The 18712-nt window shown below is 41.8% G+C and overlaps 1 protein-coding gene across 1 annotated transcript in view; it reads left to right on the top strand.

Annotated features, from left to right (window-relative positions):
• The window catches only part of VAT1L (vesicle amine transport 1 like), a 126268-nt gene that overhangs the window by 71505 nt on the left and 36051 nt on the right, over positions 1 to 18712 (top strand). Inside the window, exons 4-5 of the mRNA XM_073605554.1 lie at positions 4253 to 4395; positions 7912 to 8015. Coding sequence (XP_073461655.1) covers positions 4253 to 4395; positions 7912 to 8015 — 247 coding nt within the window. The remainder of the gene's footprint in view (positions 1 to 4252; positions 4396 to 7911; positions 8016 to 18712) is intronic.

The raw sequence follows: 18712 nt of genomic DNA, 5'->3' as shown, positions 1-18712 counted from the left end.
CCTTCTGTGCTTCAGCTGCCTCCCAGTCACCCCTCCCCCCCCCCTTTTTTTTTTACCTGAACCCGATAGTTCCAGTGATGAGCACGAGCCCAGTGGCTCCAGTTGCTGTCAATCAAATCTAGTCCTGCTGTCTGTGTCAATAGACCGGAGTGTTCTGGCTGGGGAGACGTCCCCCTGTCAGAACACAATAGAACAGCAGGGGAGATCGCTGTACTAACATCAGATAGTTAGTACAGCGGATCCCCCAGAGCTGTCAGTTTTTTCCGTTCAACACCACAGGGTTGAACAGAAAAAAAAAAAGACTGCTGTGCACGAGGCTTTAAGGGAAGGTTGGACTTCAGTTTTAAACTGTTTACCGCCAGCCCAACCACAAAGCCCTTGCAAGTAACTGTGTCTGAATGAAAGGCTGCGATCCTAATTCTACACAACACATTCTCATTCTTGTCATTCCATAGAACACATAATGAGATTTAGGAGGTTATTTCTTTGCTGTGGATAACGTGGAGCACAATGCTTAAGCATACCAGAGTTACTAAGCCTTTCGGATTATGTATAAACTAGTGGAAGTGAATGCCACGTTGGACATCAAATGACTCCCCGTTACTTCATTTATATTCATTCGCTCTGGAAATACTCATGCAGATTTTTTTTTTTTTTATCAGTGCACCAGTTTTGACGGGAAATAGGGCATAAACAAATTTCCATAATGGTAATAAAATATTGACAAAGGTCATTGAAATCATTTCTTCACTTTTCAAATAACCCAACTCAATGCAATGAATATATAATTAAGTAGAGTGCAAGCAAAAGCACTTTTTATATACACAGAGGGGGTTATTTACTTAAGACAGATCCACTTTGCACTACAAGTGCAAGCTACAAGTGCAAAGTGCACTTGGAAGTAAAGTCGCTGTAGATCCGAGGGGGACATGCAAGGAAAATAAAAAACAGCATTTTAGCTTGCACATGATTGCATAGTAAAATCAGCAGAGCTTCCCCTCATTTCAGATCTACCCCTTAGATTTACAGAGACTGCACTTCCAAGTGCACTTCCAGTTTGCACTTGTAGTGCAAAGAGGATTTGCCTTTCGTAAATAACCCCCTATGGGGTTAATATACTAAAGGCAAATTGATTGTGCAGTTGCTCCAGAGCTTAGCCAATGAGCAGAAGTTCTGCCGACTTCCATTATTCAATCATATGCAAGCAAACATGCTGTTTTTTTTTTTTTTCGTTGCATGTGATTGGGTATTCTTTTCAAAGTGAAGCTTTACCTCATTTACTAAGCTCTGGAGCAAATGCACTTGCAGAGTGCAACTGCGCTTTGCAAAATGCACAGTTTACTTGCATTTAGTAAATCAACCCAATTAAACCAAAAGTATTGGGACACCTGCCTTTACACGCACGTGAACTTTAATGGCATCCCAGTCTTAGTCCATAGGGTTCAATATTGAGTTGGCCCACCCTTTGCAGCTATAACAGCTTCAACTCTTCTGGGAAGGCTGTCCACAAGGTTTAGGAGTGTGTCTATGGGAATGTTTGACCATTCTTCCAGAAGCACATTTGTGAGGTCAGACACTGATGTTGATGAGAAGGCCTGGCTCACAGTCTCCACTCTAATTCATCCCAAAGGTGTTCTATCAGGTTGAGGTCAGGACTCTGTGCAGGCCAGTCAAGTGCCTCCACCCCAAATTCGCTCATCCATGTCTTTATGGACCTTTCTTTGTGCACTGGTGCGCAGTCATGTTGGAACAGGAAGGGGCCATCCCCAAACTGTTCCCACAAAATTGGGAGCATGAAATAGTCCAAAATGTCTTGGTATGCTGATACCTTAAGTCCAATCCCTGAAAAACAACCCCACGCCATAATCCTCCCTCCACCAAATGATTTAGACTAGTGCACAAAGCAAGGTCCATAAAGACATGAATGAGTGAGTTTCATGTGGAGGAACTTGACCGGCCTGCACAGAGTCCTGATCTCTACCAATAGAACACCTTTGAGATGAACTAGAGTGAAGACTGCGAGCCAGGCCTTCTCATCCAACACCAGTGCGCTTCTGGAAGAATGGTCAAACATTCCCATAGACACCCTCCTAAACCTTGTGGACAGCCTTCCCAGAAGAGTTGAAGCTGTTATAGATGCAAAGGGTGGGCCAACTCAATATTGAACCCTACGGACTAAGACTGGGATGCCATTAAAGTTCATGTGCGTGTAAAGGCAGGTGTCCCAATACTTTTGGTAATATAGTGTGGTTTGTATTGAATGGGATAGAAACTCTGGTTTTATTGTGTCTTTGCATATTTTCCAGGTCAGGAAGTGAGGGGAAATGTTTCCAATGGAGGCACAAACTAAAGCCAGCCATAGATGGATCGAAATCTGGCCAATTCAGCAGGAACTGGCCAAGATTTGAGGCATCAATGGGCGGCTTGTTTGCTGATCAATGGACTTCAGTACAACCAGCCTGTCATTCTTTTTTTACATGCGATTACTGCCGCTGGTTATAGCCGCCACTGCCGGGAGAACACAGCGATCATTGGCAATAATCGTGTGCCGAAAATCAGACATGGTTGTACCCAAGATGGATCGACTTGGGTACAATCAGCCTGTGCATAGATGGTTTGAATCTCGACCGGCCTCTGCTGAAGCAGCTGAGATCTGAACCATCTATGGTTGTCTTTAGACTTGTTCCAGCCCTAGGTTTATTCCAGGCCACTTGTAGGGGCTGCAATAGAAGGACGGAGTGTATAGATCAAGTGCAGGTATCTCACAGCTGGAGATCTTTATCCATACCCAGTTCTTGTGTAGTTTCTTTCATTTACAATCACATGCCAACCAACGGTTTTCAAATTTTTTTACAGTTTTGATGTAAACTGTTGGTGATGGGCTGCATGAATCTGTTGAGTTTAGTCCAAAATCTGTTGAAAACAGTTCTAAATGCCTGAAAATGTTTGTGCGTATGACCAGCATTAGAGATAACAACATTTAGTAAGTTGACCAACCACCTATTTGAGATGAAAACTGTTAAGCCTCGTACACACGATCGGATTTTCCGACGGGAATTGTGTGATGACAGGCTGTTGGCGGAAAATCCGAACGTTTGTATGCTCCATCGGACAATTGTTGTCGGACTTTCCGCTGACAAATGCTGGATCGCAGGTTTCCGCGGACAAATGTCTGTTGTCGGATTTTCCGATCGTGTGTACACAAGTCCGTCGGACAAAAGTCCAAAGTACAAACACGCATGCTCTGAAGCAAGGACGAACCAGAAGCGGTCGGTCTTGTAAACTAGCATTCATAATGGAGAATTAACATTCATGACGTGGCAAATTATGAAATCTCCAAATGCAGCGCACAATTCTCTTCTTCTTTAATGGGATAATAATGAAGCTGCTTTGCTGGTAATACTGATGGAGTTATTGCAAACATTTTCAAAGGCTTTTTTTTTCTAGTGATATCAAGAATAATATTATTATGCTTTTTTTTTATTATTTGTGCAAGTTACCACAACACGATTATCCCGTAGTTTTTAAGATCAAAGATACAACTATGTTGGTGTCCCTTGTTAATTTTACATTGTATTTTATTAAATGTAACTGCCTACTCCCAAACTGTCATTTGAAGTAAAACACATAGCCAAGTATTATTCTACACAATTTTTTTATTGTGCATTAAAAAAAGAAAACAAATAAAATTAGACATGCTATCTGCCAATAGAACTTACCGTAACCAAAAAGTGCATTTTATGCATCCAAAAATATAGAAAATATACCAAATCAAATCATTATTCAACCAAAAAAATAATGTCAAAGCAATAACTCCAAGGCCAATAATAAATAACACGTTATCTCCTCCGATTCCGCAACATGGCTGGTTGACGAACGGCCGTTCAGAAACAACTGAAAAGCGCGAAATGAAAAGCACAAACGAACACTCACCAAACTTCTACTAACACGGAATTAGCAGAAGGAGCCCAAAGGGTGACGCTAAAGAGCTGAAAAACAACGTAGTACGTCACTATGTTCGTATTTGTTGGCCGACAATTCCTTGCCGTTTGTATGCAAGACAAGTTGGCCCTTCGGACAAAAGTCCACGGTTTTGTTGGCCAACAATCCGATCGTGTGTATGAGGCTTTACTTTTGGAAGGGCCTGGTCCTCAAGTAACCTATAAAGAGAAGATGTATATTTGTTCTTAAATACTGTATATTGTGTTATTTTTAATCAGAACCCTATACTTTTAACATTTACCTTTTATAGGGGCAAGCAGTGGCTCAGCTCTGCTCAACCATTCCCAACGTCACCGTTTTTGGAACTGCTTCCGCCTTTAAACATGAGGCCATTAAAAACTCCATCAATCACCTCTTTGACAGAAACGCAGATTATGTGCAGGAAGTAAAAAGGTAAGATGACATTTTCCTGTGCTTTCCAATATCTGTGTGTGTGATGTCTGGACTGTTACATTCTACACCAGCAAATAGATTCTTGAAGGTGTGGCTGATCTGCCATATAATGGTAAAAATGTCTCCTCATCCAGTCTTTAACCACTTCCCACAGTATATACAGGCATACCCCACTTTTAAGTACACAATGGGGTTTATTTACTAAAGCTAGAAAGTGCAAAATCAGGCTCACTTCGGCATAGAAACCAATGAGCTTCTACCCCAGCTTGTTCAATTAATCTCTGGTAAAAAAAACCTGGAAGCTCATTGGTTTCATTGCAGAAGTGAGTCTGATTTTGCACTTTCTAGCTTTAGTAAATAAACCCCATTGTGTACTTAAAAGTGGGGTATGCCTGTATACGTTGTGGCAGGGAGAAGCGGTTATGCTGGGATCATGGTTAAGGCCATGATCCCAGTGTTTTTTTTTTCTTTACAGTCGAAGATTCTCTTTCAAGTAAAAGTAATCAGAGCGGCTGGGCAGCCACTGGATTACTTTTACAGGTGGCGGAAGGGGGTCCCACACCCCTCCCACCGCCGCTGCCATTACCCCCCCCTTGTAATCGGGAAGCCCGGTATCGATGCGGCCGGCCCGTGCCCCAGACGACGTCAGAGTGTGACGAAACGTACGTCAGGCGTGCTGACGTGCTGCATTTACCGTCTGCAGGACGGGTGTTCGTGTCTAGCCGGCCGGCTCTTTATGCTTTTGTGCATCCAACACATTGTAAGTGAGATTTTAATTTCTTTTAATAAAAACCCTACCAGGATTACGCTATGTTGCTTTTCCTTTTTTTTGGGACACTTCCTGTGAGAATAACTCCTAGCTAGGAGTATAGTATCCCCATAATCCAGGGATTGTCTGTACGTGGTGGACAGCGGGCCTACCGTACGGTTTATGAAGTTGTATATTGGTGTCTCCATCCCAAGAAAGGCCCCGACCGCGTTAAGGTCGCAAGCTTTCCTATGCTTGCCGGTTGGTAAGCGCGCATTTTTACCTATATCACAGTGGTGCGGTGAAGGATTTACCCACTCCTTACCTACATTCCTGCCTTAGACGGGGACCCCTGCCTCTGGTTCTTCACCTTACCTCACCTTTTGGATTTTTGATCACGGATTAGGACTGTTATCAAAATTTATTTGATTTGATTATGAACTTTATTATTTATTGGAGCCAAAATAGACCCGGATCTCTCCGTAAGGAGGACCTGTCATTGCTATTGCCATCAAAAGGGATGTTTACATTCCTTTTGACTGCAATAAAAGTGATCAAAACATTTTGTAAAAATAAATAATAAAATAAAAACAAAATGTTTAAAGTGCCCCCCCGTGGCAAACGCACATGTCGGTCCCGCACACATATGTAAACAGTGATCGCACCACAAATGGGAGGTATCACCGCGAACATCAGAGTGATGCCGTGTACACACGATCGGAAATTCGGCCAGCAAAAGACCGATGAGAGCTTTTGGTCGGAAAATGCGACCGTGTATATGCTCCATCGGACTTTTGCTGGCCGAATTCCAGCCAGCAAAAGATTGAGAGCATGTTCTCAATTTTTCGGTCGGAAAAAGGTCCTATCCGAAAATGCAAATCGTCTGTAGCAATTCCGATGCGCAAAATTCCTACGCATGCTAGGAAACAATTCGATGCATGCTCGGAAGCATTGAACTTCATTTTTGCGGCTCGTCGTAGTGTTGTACGTCACCGCGTTCTTGACGGTCGAAAGTTCAGCGAACTTTTGTTAGACCGTGTGTATGCAAGGCAAGCTTGAGCGGAATCCCGTTGGAAAAACCGTCATATCTTTTTCCGACCAAAATCCCGATCGGGTGTACACGGCATGAGAGCACTAATTTTAGCAGCAGACCTCCTGTGTAAATCTAAACTGGTTACCTGAAAAGGCTTTTAAAGTGTCACCTATGGACAATTTAATATACCGCAGTTTGTCGCCGTTCCACGAGCGTGCGGAATTTTAAAGCATGACATGTTAGGTATCTATTTACTTGACATAACATCATCTTTCACAATATACAAAAAAATGGGTTAGCTTTACAGTTTTGCTTTTTTATTTTTATTTATTTTTATTTATTTTTTTTAACATGAAGATTTTATTGTATGTTTTAAAGACCATACAGAATACAAAAGCAAAATTAGGATACATTTCCATTTGCGACATGTCAGGTAGCTGTACAGTTAAACACATATGCATCTTTTAAGGAGGAGAACCCAAAAAGCATAAGAAAGAAACACACAAAAGGAAGAACACCATTTGGAATACAAAGTATATATCACCTCCTCTGTGCCGGCTTGGATGGTTATGAAAGCCTCATTACTAGGAGACGTCACCAGTTCTATTCTCCATTATGGTGAAGTGTCTGTTTGGAAATCTACCGAAACCAACTGAAAGTACCGGGTATTAAGAGCTAATCGTTAGCTACTCATTTAGTGAGTCTTGGTTGGTCCGGAGGTCAGTGCTAGTTGTTCCGATCGTCCTTCTGCTCCATTATTGCCCTATAGTAGAGCTCAAAAAAGTGGAGAGAAGGGATAAAAAGAGGGAGAGAAGAAGATGGGGAAGAGCACAGGAGAAAAAGAAAGGTGGAGAAGAAGAGAGAGAAAAAAACTGTTTTGTTTTCAATTCATTAAAGTGTATTTTTTCCAAAAACAAATGTGGTTGAAAAACCACTGTGCAACAACCGTGTCACATAAAAAATTGCAACACCCACCATTTTACTCTCTATGGCTTCTGCTTAAAATAAATATATATATATATATATATATATATATATATATATATATATATATATATATATATATATATAAATATATATAATGTTTGGGGGTTCTAAGTAATTTTCTAGCAAAAAAAAAATAGATTTTTACATGTATTAGATGTGTCAGAATTGGTATTGAGGTGGTTAAAGTAAACATGTGCTTTGTCCAACTAATTCATTGAAAGCTAAACTCCAGGCAAACTGCTAAATACACAGAGGAAATGCATTTTAGGGAGCCGTTTTACCTGCCAAAAGATTTGTATTGCTGTTCAACCAGTCCTGAGGATTACACAGCTCTGCCACACAGCATAGCTCTGTCTGGTAGGAGAAGGGACTTGATCTTTCTCTGCTGCAGTAGCCCTTACAGGTCTCTTCTTATGCCACTTCTCCCTCCCCCAGTCAGAACTCTACTGTACAGGGACCGCAAGAGGCTGATACCAGGTCAAATTCACATACTTGTACTGCTTGAATTTGAAATAATAATTTTATAATATAATAATTTTAATAATATATAATTGAATACAGAGCTGAATTAATTTGTGTATTTTATATTTGCCTGGAGATCTGCTTAAATGTTCACCCAAGAAGTTTGGGTGACTATAGGACAAATTGCCCTTTAAATACCCAATAGAATGTTATAGACATTTATCTCTACTGTATATGTGATATATTTATACTATTGATAAAAGAGAGGACAACATATCTTTTCCAGAATATCCCCAGAAGGTGTAGACATCGTTCTCGACTGCTTATGTGGGGAAAACACTGGAAAAGGCATCAGCCTTCTGAAGCCATTGGGAACATATATTTTATATGGTTAGTTGTATTTTTTCTAATGTTATACTTTATGTATCTTTTTTAATTAAGTTATGATTAAGTTTATTGAAGATGTATAAGTACATATAATTATTACATCATGTCCATCAGTCTAAGGCAGGCCATACATGGGTCGAATTTCGAAAGAATTTTCCTTGTGAAATCTTATCCAATGCCCCGTACACATGATAGGATTTTCCGACAACAAATATTCGATGTGAGCTTGTTGTCGGAAAATCCGACCGTGTGTATGCTCCATAGAACATTTGTTGTCGAAATTTCCGCTAACAAATTTTCGAGAGCAGGTTCTCAAATTTTCCGACAACGAAACTTGTTGTCGGAAATTCCGATCGCGTGTACACAATTCCGACACACAAAAGTCCACACGTGCTCGGAATCAAGCAGAAGAGCCGCACTGGCTATTGAACTTCATTTTTCTTGGCTCGTCGTACGTGTTGTACGTCACCGCGTTCTTGACGTTTGGAATTTCCGACAAGATTTGTGTAACCATGTGTATGCAAGACAAGTTTGAGCCAACATCCTTCGGAAAAAAATCCACGGTTTTGTTGTACGAAAATCCTATCGTGCGTACGGGGCATCAGAATTTTCGTTTGAATTTCGCACCATCAGTAAGTTGCAGCAACAGTCGATTTTCATGCGGCCATCGAATTCGAGTAATCAGGCATGTTGGACATTTTTTGAAAAACAAACAATTTTGTAATCGATGATGCAAGAAATGTAATCAAAAAAGAAATGCGCATGTGCAAGAAAAGAAAATTCCTGGAAAGAAAAGAAGATTCCCAGCCAAGAAAATTATTTTCTGTAGCAACAGGAGGTAAAATTGAAGGCTTGGTTGGTTGAATTTGGACATCAACGGTGGCACCACTGGATCACAAAACACACAAAATTTCTGATTTTCAAAAGAAAATTTCGAAATTCGACCGTGTATGGCCAGCTTTGTAGGGCCAGACTGCAGAAACCAAAATTGTATTTGTAGTCTAGGCCATTTGAATAGTTGACTGAGGTATACCAACCCCCCCTTACCTCCTCAACTGTTGTAATGTATTCTGCTGAAAACCCTTTTATTGATACCTACCAGCTCACTCTGGCTGACAATCTTGGATTAAGCCTAGGTTCACATTGAAGAGATTTGGCATGTCAAATCGCATGCCAAATCAGTGGCTATTGCCGGCTATGGCACTGCCCGAATTGGTGCGGCGCCGCACCGATTTACAAAAGTAGTTTCTGTACTACTTTTGGTGACTTCGGGTGCGATTTCAGTAGACATCTGTGCAGGAACCCGCACAGATGTCTGTAAAATCGCCCCCAAAGTCGGACTGCATTGCTGCGTTGAAATCGCACAATTTCAAACCTGCAGCAATGTGAACCTAGGCTAAAAGAATCATTTTTAGTAAATCACATGATAGGACTTTTTGGTGGGGATAATAAAAGAAACTGGGCTGCAGTGAGAAATCAGGTCCATCTTAACTAATAAGTTGTGTTTTATATCAGTTGCACAAGCAAACTAATTGCAGCTTAATTGCAGCTAACATTTCATTGGAAGGCAGGCCAAAATCTATAGCACTCGCTCCTTTTAATGGGTCCTAACTATCAATTCTTTTCTTCATCTTTGCTGTGGTGAAGACTAAAAAAATTTTGGCAGTTTTTTTTTTTTTTTACATCCTTCAATATTTTTTTCTTTTAAGGGTCTTGCACAGCTGTTGTTTTTTCTTGGGCCTGTTGACGTTTGCTATGTCGCCCACCCCTTACCTGGATAGGTTTTGGATGTCCTGAAAGTTCAAGACTTTTTGTGTCCTTTAACAGACAAGAAAGAAATACAATTTTTGCATTAATCGTAAAGTCCATTAAAGTGGGGGTCCACCTATCTATCGTTTTTTTTTTTTAGTTCATTCACAAACTTTTCTTCTCAGCATTACATACTCACATATTGTGTGTAATATGTCCGCCTGTGTCAGATTTCGTCGGAAAGAATAACATATATTATTCACTGCAGGCGGTTTCCATCTTCATTGTGGGCATTTGAAGCCCACAAGCATTTATTTCCTGGATGTGGTGAATGCTGTGCTCCCAGCATTCACCGCTCGTTCCCGCACATGCTCAGTGGCATCCTGGGAAGCCTGAGACTAGCTCCCAGGAGTCTGGGAGAGGCTAGAAACACGCCTACTCCCACGGGAGGAGAACCAGGAAGTGCAAAGAAGAATAGAAAAATAAAAAGGTAATTACGGCGATTTAAATTTTTTAAACGGCATGTCAGCATCTAGGCAAGGAAGAGAATACATACAGATATTGTTCAAAATTTGGGTGGAACCCCGCTTTAACCACTTGCAGATATACTGCGGCAGAATGACACATACAGGCAAACTAATGTACCTGTACGTTGCCCTTTAAGAGGCAGCAGGCTCCGTGAGTCGGGTTGCGGGTCCCGCGGACTCTATGTCCGTGGGGATACCCGCGATCGTCTCACGGAGAGGAAGAACGGGAAGTTGCTAATGTAAACAAGCATCTCCCCGTTCTGCCTAGTGACAGGACACTGATCACAGCTCCCTGTGATCGGGAGCAGAGATCAGTGACGTGCCACACACAGCCCCTCCCCCCCACAGTTAGAATCACTCCCCAGGACACACTTAACCCCTACACTGCCACCTAGTGGTTAACCCCTTCACTGCCAGTGTCATTTACACAGGAATCAGTGCATTTGTATAGCACTGATTGCTGTATAAATGACAGTGGTCCCAAAAATGTGTCAGAAATGTCCGATGTGTCCGCCATAATGTCGCAGTCAGGATAAAAATTGCTGATCACCGCCATTTAAAAAAAAAAAAAATTATTAATAAAAATGCCATAAAACTATCCCCTATTTTGTAAACGCTATAACTTTTGCGCAAACCAATCAATAAACGCTCATTGTGGTTTTTTTTACCAAAAACATGTAAAAGAATACATATCGGCCTAAACTGAGGAAAAAAAATATTTTTTATATATTTTTGAATAGATAATGTTAAATGTTAAAAATAGTGCGTTTTTTCAAAATTGTCGCTATTGTTTTGTCTATAGCACAAAAAAGAAAAACCGCAGAGGTGATCAAATACCACCAAAAGAAAGCTCTATTTGTGGGAAAAAAAGGACGTAAATTTTTTTGGTAGCCACATCGCACGACCGCGCAATTGTCAGTTAAATCGACGCAGTGCTGAATCACAAAAAGTGCTCTGGTCAGGAAGGGGGTAAATCCTTCCGGGGCTGAAGTGGTTAAGGGACCTACTGTATGTCCCACATAGGGACATAGGTCCCACCCTCTCTGTGTTTATGACCATGCTCTCAGCAGTACTGCTTTGCCACAGAACTGAGGCATGCTGGTAGTAAAAGAGTTATGCTGGGCCTGGAATACATATTTGTTGTTTGCCGGTGTTCAACCCTCCTGGGGAGAATAGAGAGTAAGGAAAAATCTCTCTAACTCAGCCCCAAGTAGCAATAAAATGGGTTCAAATCTGTCTTTAAAAAAAAAATGTGAGATACATTTGGACACTAAATTACTAAAAAAAGTTTGTAATGAAGTATAGCCAAAGTTCTTTTGGCCCTACTTCTCCTGTGGAGTTCTGCACTTCTGTGATCTTTTTTTTTAGCCGACAGTGGGCTAAAGTCCACTGTCGGCTTCCAGTCCAGGCTCTGAATCGTTTACGACTTTAGATTAGGGATCCACTCAGATGCCTGGACCGGCAGCTGGCTCAGGCTCTCAGCAAGCCGCTGAGAGCCTGAGCCAGCTGCTTCTGCTCCCTGCACAGCCCAGCACTCCTGTAAGTGCTAGAGGAGCAAAGCAGAGAGCCGCTGACTGGCAGCCACTGGCTCACTGAAGAACAAAAACCGAGCGATCAGTGGTATTTGAGTGCTCAGTTCTCGGTCACTAGAGACAGTGGGGGAAAGATGCAGCATCAGACCGATGCTGCATTCACCAAGGTGTGTATAAATATTTATTTTTTATTTCCCATACTTATCTTTTAATCGTAGTAGTCATATCAATTTATTTTTTCAAAAAAAATTATAATTCTCAAATACCACAGGTATTATTATAAGATATTAAACTTAAAGTGGAAGTAAAGGCAAAACCTAACTAACACTAAACCTACTCCCACCCCCATTCTAAGCTTACTCTATCTAACCCTGTTAAGAAAAGATCTCTATACGCACCTATTCTGAAGCCGCTCTGGTCCGGTCTCCAGTGGCGCCCCCTGTGTGCAGGAGAAAGCCGACAACAGATGGGAAATACAAAACATATAGTGTATAACAGGCCTAAATACACCACTCAGCGCTATAGAACTCAACAAATTCTTCACAGCATAAATAAGAAATGACATAAAAAATGAATAAATACCGACCAACACCCCTAAGTGAGCAAATCAGAGTTGTTGGTATGAGCAGCTGTTTAAAACCAGAAACCATATGTAAACAATAGTATAATACCATACATTGATAATCAAGGGATAGTTATATACTAAAAACAGCGCTGTTGTTGAGCAAGATAAATGATTGTGTGGCCAACTACACACAGAGCAATGTCCATAAAAGTGATGAAGTAATAGTAGTGGTTCATAGATAGTTCAAGGTAGATCATAAAGTTGTCACAGCATGCACCATCCACCGATTACTCCACTCCACCAGGTGTGAACACACTCCCCTCAGGGGGTTAAACTCACCAGAGATAAGTCTATCACAAGCCTCCAAATAACAGATATCCTGGGATAGATAAATACGTTTTTCTCCAAGTGATGGACAGAGGGATTCCAAAGCAATGAAAACAAAGGAGAGCGCACATAGCGTAATTCCATTTATTGTTAAAACAAACCCATCACATTAAAATTCCCCCATCACTAACTACGTACAAAGTATATGCAGTCAACAAGCAAAAGGCTCACATCACCGTGCACCACAGCGTAGGGGCTCCGATCACCGCCTCAGCTCACAGAGAGCGGAGTCACTTCCTAGTTCCGGGTCCACCACGATGGAGCGCACGTGTCACTTCCGGCGTCGTGTAGGTGACACGTGCGCTCCATCGTGGTGGACCCGGAACTAGGAAGTGACTCCGCTCTCTGTGAGCTGAGGCGGTGATCGGAGCCCCTACGCTGTGGTGCACGGTGATGTGAGCCTTTTGCTTGTTGACTGCATATACTTTGTACGTAGTTAGTGATGGGGGAATTTTAATGTGATGGGTTTGTTTTAACAATAAATGGAATTACGCTATGTGCGCTCTCCTTTGTTTTCATTGCTTTGGAATCCCTCTGTCCATCACTTGGAGAAAAACGTATTTATCTATCCCAGGATATCTGTTATTTGGAGGCTTGTGATAGACTTATCTCTGGTGAGTTTAACCCCCTGAGGGGAGTGTGTTCACACCTGGTGGAGTGGAGTAATCGGTGGATGGTGCATGCTGTGACAACTTTATGATCTACCTTGAACTATCTATGAACCACTACTATTACTTCATCACTTTTATGGACATTGCTCTGTGTGTAGTTGGCCACACAATCATTTATCTTGCTCAACAACAGCGCTGTTTTTAGTATATAACTATCCCTTGATTATCAATGTATGGTATTATACTACTGTTTACAACAGATGGGAAATGCCTGGGAAGTGACATCACCCATTGACTTACTATGGGGCTTCTGTTGTCCGCGGCCTCCTCCTACACACTGAAGTGGCAGCTGACAGGTTTTGCCTTTACTTCCACATTAACCAATGGGAAGGAGTATATTATTTAGCATGTGGATATGATCAGGATATTTTTTCTTTTGTTTGTTTGATGTTACAGTCTTACAAAGGTAATTCTTCTCATCCCTTTGTACACAAAATTTTTAGTGAGACCACCTTCAGCAAGATGCAAGCACGCACTTACCCGATCCCCTCCCATACATACTTCATGATACTGTATAATTAACTGTGAATAATTTTAAAATGAACAATATATTAATTTTCATTTCTACTATCACTGCATAATTATCACATACATCACATCCCTCTCATTATCTCTCTCACTAGCAGAGCTCACTTTACTGGTTTTCCACACAGCTAAAACGGTTGTAAACCACAGGTGATTTAAAAAAAAAATTCTCTGCAAGGCAATGTCATAATGTGCTAGTATGCGTCTCATACTATACAAACAAATAGATCCTGGTATGTCTACCAGCATCCCAAAGCGGCTACTTCCGCAACAAAAAGTCTGTCCTAGGTATGTTTCTATAAAAATATCAAATTTTATTGGGCCCAACGTAGGGACATGTTACAAAAATTAACAAAGTACACCTAAATAATAAAAACAACTTCACTTTATATCCTCCCTAAGGTTCTCACAAGGGGAGATATCCTTCAGGAGGATAAACCTCTTCAAACATACAAAAAGGAGAGGAAAAACAAAAAGGAGAAGAAAAACATATGTGGGGACATCAACATGAAAAACATATAAAACACCTCCAACACAGATAGTCCGGACACCAACCACCGTTCACAGTGAAAACTGCAAAGTGGGCCCATGCATGAATAACAATGCATAGATTGGGGGGGGGGATTCACCCTAGTCCCAATGTGATTATGGGTTCCTATGCAATTTCACTGTGAGCGCCCCCCCCCCCGGGGGCTCTCTAAAGAGCTTAATATCCGACATGTGAACCGAAAAAAATGAAAATGAAAAATTGTGGCTGCTGGAAAATGGTTATAGCTAATTAGTGAAAAATAGAAACATCTGAATCTGGATAGTGGATATGGTATCACGGATTAGAATCCTGTTATGCCAATATGTTGTTATCTGCAGATAATGGGTATTACTCCATAGTTGCTGAAAGTCATTGCCTGCCATTGCACAACCCAGCTATAAGCATGGATATTACGTATTGCAGATGCCCTGAGAGCAAGACGCTCTAAACCAGTGTGGTCAAAGAGTTCACTTGTAGTGTAGCAGCTGTGTGACCAAACGCTGGACTATTGGCGCTGAAAAATTTTCAGAGTGACCAGTGGATGTCTAATCAGTCCTATAAATGAATTAGGACTTTATAATTGGTCACACAGGCTCATCCATAAAGCACGGTTTCACTAATTCAGATGACACAGGGTAGGAGAGAAAGGAGATCTTGGTACTTTACCATGCTCGGCTTGTTCGATGTGGTTGTAGGATGTACCGTCTTATCCTAGTGCAAGTCACCGGCCCTTCATGTCAGCTGTCCTCATGGTAGTTCATTAGTGATGGGGCAAATTCATCCGCTACAATCCATCCTCGGTGAATCCATTGAGGGTACCGGGCCTTTGTAAACCCGGTAAATCTAGTGGGGTACGATACCCATTCTGGATAGCCGGCGCACAGGCAGCATCTCCAAGGTCTCCTAGTCCAGACGAAGCTACGCTAATCAGTTAACGAAACGCGTTGACATCACAGAGGTCATGTGACGCCAACCTACGATAAGCCCCGCACCAACTACACGGGGAGATAGGAGACGTTGGAGATGCTGCTCGTGCGCCGGCTGCCTGTGCGCCGGCTATCCAGAAACGGTATCATACCCCACTAGGTTTACGGGGTGTACAAAGGCCCGGTACCCTCAATGGATTCACCAAGGATGGATAGGAGCAGATGAATTTGGCCCATCACTAATGAACTACCATGAGGACAGCTGACATGAAGGGCCGGTGACTTGCACTAGGATAAGACGGTACATCCTACAACCACGTCGAACAAGCCGAGCATGGTAAAGTACCGAGATCTCCTTTCTCTCCTACCCTGTGTCATCTGAATTAGTGAAACCGTGCTTTATGGATGAGCCTGTGTGACCAATTATAAAGTCCTAATTCATTTATAGGACTGATTAGACATCCACTGGTCACTCGGACAATTTTTCAGCGCCAATAGTCCAGCGTTTGGTCACACAGCTGCTACACTACAAGTGAACTCTTTGACCACCATTTATCTACACACTGGTTTAGAGCGTCTTGCTCTCAGGGCATCTGCAATACGTAATATCCATGCTTATAGCTGGGTTATGCAATGGCAGGCAATGACTTTCAGCAACTATGGAGTAATACCCATTATCTGCAGATAACAACATGTTGGCATAACAGGATTCTAATCCGTGATACCATATCCACTATCCATATTCAGATGTTTCTATTTTTCACTAATTAGCTATAACCATTTTCCAGCAGCCACAATTTTTCATTTTAATTTTTTTCGGTTCACATGTCGGATATTATGCTCTTTAGAGAGTCCCCCGGGGGGGGGGGGGGGGGGGGGGGTGCTCACAGTGAAATTGCATAGCAACCCATAATCACATTGGGACTAGGGTGAATCCCCCCCCCCCCCCAATCTATGCATTGTTATTCATGCATGGGCCCACTTTGCAATTTTCACTGTGAGCGGTGGTTGGTGTCCGGACTATCTGTGTTGGAGGTGTTTTATATGTTTTTCATGTTGATGTCCCCACATATGTTTTTCTTCTCCTTTTTGTTTTTCCTCTCCTTTTTGTATGTTTGTAGAGGTTTATCCTCCTGAAGGATAACTCCCCTTGTGAGAACCTTGGGAGGATATAAAGTGCAGTTGTTTTTTTTATTTAGGTGTACTTTATTAATTTTTGTAACATGTCCCTACGTTGGGCCCAATAAAATTTGATATTTTTATAGAAACATACCTAGGACAGACTTTTTGTTGCAGAAGTAGCTGTGTTGGGTTGGTGGTAATCATACCAGGATCTATTTGTTTGTATGCTTTGGTTCTATGACTACAGCAACAACACCATACTTAGGTGAATTCGATTTAGAAGTGTATAAATCACCTGTACCTATGGGTTATGTTTAGCAGACCCGTTTCTCTTTTTCTTTTTTTAGTGGGTGTGTCTCATACTAGCACATTATGATAGACTTACTTGAGAACTAAGCCCTCCAGTGCTGCGATGTCACCGCTGAGATGGCTGACATCTTCCCCCAGTCTTCCTTCCGAGTTCGCGGCCTCCGGCTATAAGAGTGGCCGGGGGCGCAATAATGTAATTCCCGCGAATGCACAAGGGAGCCGCCAGCACTGTAAGCCGGACCTTCAGAGCGCATGCGTCGGTGATGTCTTCTGCTGCATGCACTCTGAATATCTCCTAAACTGCAAGTTTAGGACATTTTCACAGTATCTACAGGTAAGAATTATAGTTTATTACTACTTTAAGGATAATGATGATACACTGTGCTGCCTTTTGTAGCATTCACTATGACATTGAGGTTGGCTTAGTAACTATATATTAACTCATTAAATAGCAATTAAGTGGTATTAATGAACCTACTATTTTTGCAGTACAATTTGCCAATTAACAATATTTTATGCTCACATTAAAATATAAAGTAAAACAGAATGAAACATTTTATAACAAGTTTAGAACAAGTCACTGTAGATTCCTTTATTAAGCAAAGAGTGAAGAACATACTCAGGAGAATTAACAAAGAGTGGCGCAGACATAAAGCCTGCGCTACCCTTCTAAACTGAGAAAACGGAGCAGATCCTGCTCCTAATTAACAAAGGAGGCACAGGCAACTCCTGGGGCAGCCGTGCGTGATGGTGTGGCGATGTTTTCAGCTTTTGAAATAGCACCACTTCTGCCAGTGGCAGTTTCTAAGCAAGATAAAAGCTTTAGTGGTGACTAGTAACAGCTGTCTTAATAGGCTCACTGTTGCATGCATGGCACAGTGACAGTCTCCCTGCAAAGGGAATCCCCCCGACCCCTGTATACTTAAAGTGGTCGTAAACCCCATTCTTGAAATTTGACCTAAGCATATATATCTGCAGTGCTTACTTATCTCTCTCCAAAGCTCTATGTGCCATTTCTCTCTGGTGCTTTGTTCCTCTGTTATCAGCATGAGCCACTTCTGACAAGTTCTGCTTCACATGAGATAACATGAGCTAAAAATGTATGTTGGGGAGGGAGCTTAGATGGAGATAAGCACTGAGCTAGTCTAATTAGAATACAGCTATGCACTATGCATGTTGCTTTGTTCCTTTGCCTATGTGGATGGGGGGGGATCCCTTTCCTCCAATTAGCTGTCACACAGTGTAAATGCAGTCTCTCCACCCTTCCATTTGTACTGCTGACAGATGAAGAAAGATTTTTAACATGATCTGAACTTTTGAAAGGGTGTAGAAAGGGGAACACTGCAGATAAACAAGTAAAACTTATGTAGGGAGATTTGTTGTATCTCTGTGTATCATCTCAGGCTGTTCACTTAACTGGGTATATGTGAGGGTTTACAACCACTTTAACTTACCTCTGGTGACACTAACTTCTGGATATGGGGGTGCTCTCCTGTGGCAGGGCTCAGGCTTAGAAGACAGCGGCCAATCCCTAGGTCTGAGCACTGTCACCTGTTTGGGGTAGTGACACCACCATTCCTCCAGGTCGCCAACACAGCTGATGTCAGCGCTGGATGCAGAGAAGCAGTGAGCAGTAAGGAAGTGAAATTCAAGTGAGACTAAACCAGTGTTTATCAATCTCTTTTCAGTCAAGACACCTTTTAAAATTAGGTAAGTAAATGGTGATCTACTTGCGTGCTGCTATGTGTGAAAACTCAAAAATTGTGCTAACCAATACCAATACCAAATGGAACGAACGAACTGCTGCAACCATTTAAAATGCACTCCAAAACTAGAGTGAAAATTGAAATATATATAG

Source organism: Aquarana catesbeiana, linkage group LG11 (genome assembly GCF_042186555.1).
Source record: "Aquarana catesbeiana isolate 2022-GZ linkage group LG11, ASM4218655v1, whole genome shotgun sequence".
In the NCBI taxonomy this organism is placed as follows: domain Eukaryota; kingdom Metazoa; phylum Chordata; class Amphibia; order Anura; family Ranidae; genus Aquarana; species Aquarana catesbeiana.
The sequence above is the reverse complement of the archived record's forward strand: the minus strand, read 5'-3'. Positions and strand labels throughout refer to the sequence as shown.